The 4,310-nt window shown below is 41.8% G+C and overlaps 1 protein-coding gene across 1 annotated transcript; it reads right to left on the bottom strand.

The window, feature by feature from the left end:
• Positions 1–2,046: 2,046 nt before the first annotated feature.
• Positions 2,047–3,860, bottom strand: LOC104455099 (omega-hydroxypalmitate O-feruloyl transferase). Its single transcript, XM_039317514.1, has 3 exons — positions 3,803–3,860; positions 3,042–3,520; positions 2,047–2,940 (listed from the first exon to the last, which is right to left on the bottom strand). Exons 1-3 carry the CDS (start codon positions 3,858–3,860, stop codon positions 2,047–2,049), a joined length of 1,431 nt encoding a protein of 476 aa, XP_039173448.1.
• Between the last annotated feature and the right edge of the window lie 450 nt (positions 3,861–4,310).

The raw sequence follows: 4,310 nt of genomic DNA, 5'->3' as shown, positions 1-4,310 counted from the left end.
TAGATATACAACATTGTGTCAAATATGAATACATGTCTTATAAATAGCAAATAGAATCAGATTCAGTAAATGAGAAGTAAGTCTTCATAGACCACAACTCCTTTGAGGTAATTCATTATGGAAGAGAGATGTGAGATCAAAGAAACCTACTAAAGTGAGAACTTTTCAAGAGGGAAAAGATCAAAGAAATCGAGTATGAGTGATAGAGAGAATGAGACTGTTGAGAGTCTGTTTGCGTGTGCGAGAGAGAGAGAGAGAGAGAGAGAGAGAGAGAGAGAGAGAGAGAGAGAGAGAGAGAGAGAGAGAGAGGCAAGCAACGAATGTTGAGTGGGGTGAGCATCGAGCGTTGAACAGAAGCAACAAGCTAGGCGAGTATCGAGCGGCAAATGACACGAGTGACCCAAAGCTAGTGAGGCGAGTGTTGAGTGGTGAGCGGAGAAGTTGTTTATTTCGATTTTGGTAAATTAAAGACTAAGAGGACAAATAAGATAGAAGAGAACGAGTAATGGAGGAGGATGCCGTGAGGAGCTATTTATGCCTTTTTGAGCGTCGTGAGGACTCCTCACAAAAACATTTTTCTCCTTTGTAAATTATGGTTGTTGACGCCGTAAAAGACATTAAAAGATCCAAGTGATTAAAAATAGTGTAAAATTACTTGAACTCCTCATGAAGGAGCTATTTAATGTTGTTGACGCTGTTTATTTTACGGTTCTCTATATAAAAAATTATAAATAATATTATATATATATATGGGGTTGGTCTGGGTTGGACTGACCATAAACTCCCGAGACCGAGGATCAACCCGCACAATGCTGATCCAAGAATCCCAGGACCAAGGACCACCTCGATCTCCCTAAGAACCAAACTAGGACCAGTAGGGTTGGGCCGGTTTAGGATTGGTCTAGGGTTGACCATAGATCGATGCTCACCCCTAGCTATATCTCTTTGGTTCTCAAAATTCTAAAACTTTTGGAAAGAATAAAACTTATCTTGGAGAGTAGATTTTCAAGAATATGAACCCATCAACAAATCATATTATTAAATCACCTTTTTTTAAGAGTTTAAATCAATAAATTATAAGTCTACTAGATTTATTAACTGCTCAATCCCTCTTTAATTAATCGATAGGGAATTTTTCTCTATGGTATGCTCGCACCTGTACATTAATGAATACCTAACATGGATAATGACAACCCAACAATACTCTTCCTAATGCTAAAGATATATAGATGGTGCCTAAAAAATGGTACTTTACCAAACACTCAACACAAACCCATTAATTAACAAAGAAAAATAGCACGCACACCACCCGTGTAAAGCAAAAATTTACTCGAACTTTCTATTTGCTCCTACCTGTGTAAAACTTTCTTATGTTACTATATGCTATGGCCACTCTTTCATAAATTGACTTTTGTATCTATAAGATTCCCTCTTTTTAGAAAGTACATCACTTCATTGATGGAAGCATGTCATATAATACAACAAGCACAAGGAGCGCAACATCACTATGCTAGTTTTACTCAAAATTAAGAAAAAAATATTAGCTGCACAAGTTGTGCTAGCGCCACAAAGTAGATGCCCATCTATTAAGCGACGTGTCCACGAATGGTCCATTTGTCAGATTTTCTCTCCTCCTCTCTCTCCTCTTGCAAACTCGAACCTCCATTTCTCTTCTTCTTTGTCGCTTCTCCCTTCTTTTCTATTTTCTTTTTTTCACTTTCTTTCTTCCACAACTTGTGTGGTTAATATTTTCTCACACAAATGACCTCATATACCCTTAATTTACTCTTAATATCCGATCAATAGTGTACAAAACCACATGCATAGGACTTTTTTTTTCACATTACTAGTGTATGTTATGGACGCTCTTTCATAAATTGACATTTGTATCTATAAGATTCCATTTTCTGGAAAGTACATCACTTTATTAATATAAGCATATCATATAAAACAATAGGCACAAGCAGCGCAACACCACTGCGCTAGTCCTACTTAAAACCAGGGGTGCGAAAACTAAGCTTCATATACTCATATCCATGGATGAGACTAGAACTTGCTTTTCAGCGTGAGCTCATGCTGAATCAACTTCGAGAAAACATCCATGGCCTCGCGAGTAAGCCCCAGGGACACAACCAACTCATCACTCTCCCTGCTCCGGGAAGTGACCACGATGAGGTTGTCAGGGACCGTCGCGGGCGCCACTTGGAACGGCCTCCCGAACCCGAAATCCATCTTGTAGAAATGGAGCTGGCTCCACTTGCTGATGCAGCAAGTGCTGCCCTCGCAGTCAACTAGGACCCTGTTCAGCTCGACGTAGTCGATGGCCGACCTTATGTAACTCTCGGTGACGGTTGCGAGCGCCTCGTGCACGATCCTGACAGCGAATGAGAAGGGATTGCGGGTCAATTCACCCGCGCTGCACTCAGCACAGGACCAAACGATGCCGTTCCCGAAGTAGCCACTCGGCAGCGGGGGGTCGAACTTGGGGCGGCCATCGACTGCAGTGAGTAGCTTCGTCGTCTCATGAGGACCGATTCCGAGAGCTTTGGTTTGCGAGATCCACACGAGCGCCGATATGACTTCGAAGGTCGTCGGGACTATGGAAGAGCCATTCTGGGTTGTGATTCTTGACGCTTTCTTGAGCTGAATGAGAGTGTGTGGCTTGAAGCAGAAGGATTTGTAAACGAGGGGCTTGGTTTGGGGGTCGACCACATGTCCTGGCCGCCGGTCTCTCGGAGCATACTCATGGTGGGGGAAATCGATGTGCGGAGGTTGCCTTGGGCGCAACACCGATCGATCGAGAAAAGGAAGAACTGATGGTGGCTTGGCTCGAGCCAGGTCTGTCCAGCAAGCTATGAAGTCCATGATGGCTTTCCCGTCGACAAGGACGTGATTCATGACGATGCTGATGACGATCCCTCCGCACTTGAACGTCGTCACCTGGATTTCATGATAAATTGTAAGTGGATATCTACTTATGTGCACTAAACTAAATAAGACCGTCGGATCTTGTGAAACCCATCATTTTCAATAGTATTTACCTGCACCGTTAGCAAAGGTACTTCCAATATAGTCGGGGCTCCATCACTGTGCTTCACGAGTTTTCGCAGCATGGCGGGATTGATGGTGCTGATATCGCCCAGCACTACAATGTCATTCTCCGATGTCGCTTCGACGAACGGGACACCTTCTCCAGTGCATCTCACCGCCATCCTCCCGTCGCTCCCCACGACAAGTCTGCCCGCAAACGGATAGAACTCGACCAATGCCTTGGCCAGTGACTCTCTGATTGTCTCGATCACGGTGGGATGCCTTCCCATCCCTTCGCCCTTGAAGGTCATCACGTTCTCAATCACGTACGGGAAGGTCCGATCGAGGTTCGAGAGAGCGTAGAGCCCACCAAACGTTTCCCTCGCCGGAGAAACATGAACTACGTTCGCGATCTTCACATCAAGCTTTTGCGTAGCTCCCGCGTTTCTTGGCTTCTCATTTCCTGCTTCTTTGCACAGAATAATCGAAGCTGTATTTATTTATCCGCAGGCTTTTAGCAATACCATGGTAAATGTACGACTTGCTAATTGCTACAAATAACCTTGACCGTAATAAAATGGTAAATTACAATATCAATTAATATAGTTCACATTATGAAAACTCTTACACTAATCAGTCATATACAAAATTGACCAGCCATATTTGTTTGTATTGGTTGCATGAAAAATGACATGATCTTGTCAATTAAATATAAATATATCTATATATTTGAATAAATGTAGATTAAATTCAAAATGCACATGCTACGTACCGTTCTTGCTTTCATCCTCAAATGACTCAAAGGTCCCTCTGAGAATTGCGGTACCCATCCTGTGGGTAACAAGTATGAAACATTGAAAAAAATTAACCGATTAACCAACATAAAATATTCTTATGAGCATTCGTAGATTTTGCAATCAATTTGCCTCACTTTGATTTTTGTTATCGGCACCGAACTTTTATTTCTTAGAAATTGATGGCACTTTGACTGGGATCTAACTAGCTTTCCAGTCGACTTTGACTCGATAGAGACACTGACCAATTTTTTCACTCATAAGTATCATTGTAGATGTAATATTTAAACTCACATTGATATTTTAATATAAAAAATTCTAGTTAAAATTAATCAAACTTGAATGCATATTCAATAAAAAAAAAGCACATACCCGAGCAATTTCAACTTTTAAAATTTTTCGAATGTTGAGTTGCAACAATTAGAGCAAGTCTATATTTATATGTGCGAGGTTTGACAGGTCTTCTTGGCCAAGCCCTGGGTCAAC

The sequence above is a fragment of the Eucalyptus grandis genome, chromosome 7, assembly GCF_016545825.1.
Source record: "Eucalyptus grandis isolate ANBG69807.140 chromosome 7, ASM1654582v1, whole genome shotgun sequence".
Taxonomy (NCBI): domain Eukaryota; kingdom Viridiplantae; phylum Streptophyta; class Magnoliopsida; order Myrtales; family Myrtaceae; genus Eucalyptus; species Eucalyptus grandis.
This window is presented reverse-complemented; position numbering and strand designations above follow the sequence as displayed.

Coding starts and splice junctions, on each gene's coding strand:
- LOC104455099 (XM_039317514.1), bottom strand. CDS start 3,860: ATGGGTACCGCAATTCTCAGAGGGACCTTTGAGTCATTTGAGGATGAA. Junction 3,521..3,802: donor TGAGGATGAAAGCAAGAACG/GTACGTAGCATG, acceptor AAATAAATACAG/CTTCGATTATTCTGTGCAAA. Junction 2,941..3,041: donor TACCTTTGCTAACGGTGCAG/GTAAATACTATT, acceptor CATGAAATCCAG/GTGACGACGTTCAAGTGCGG.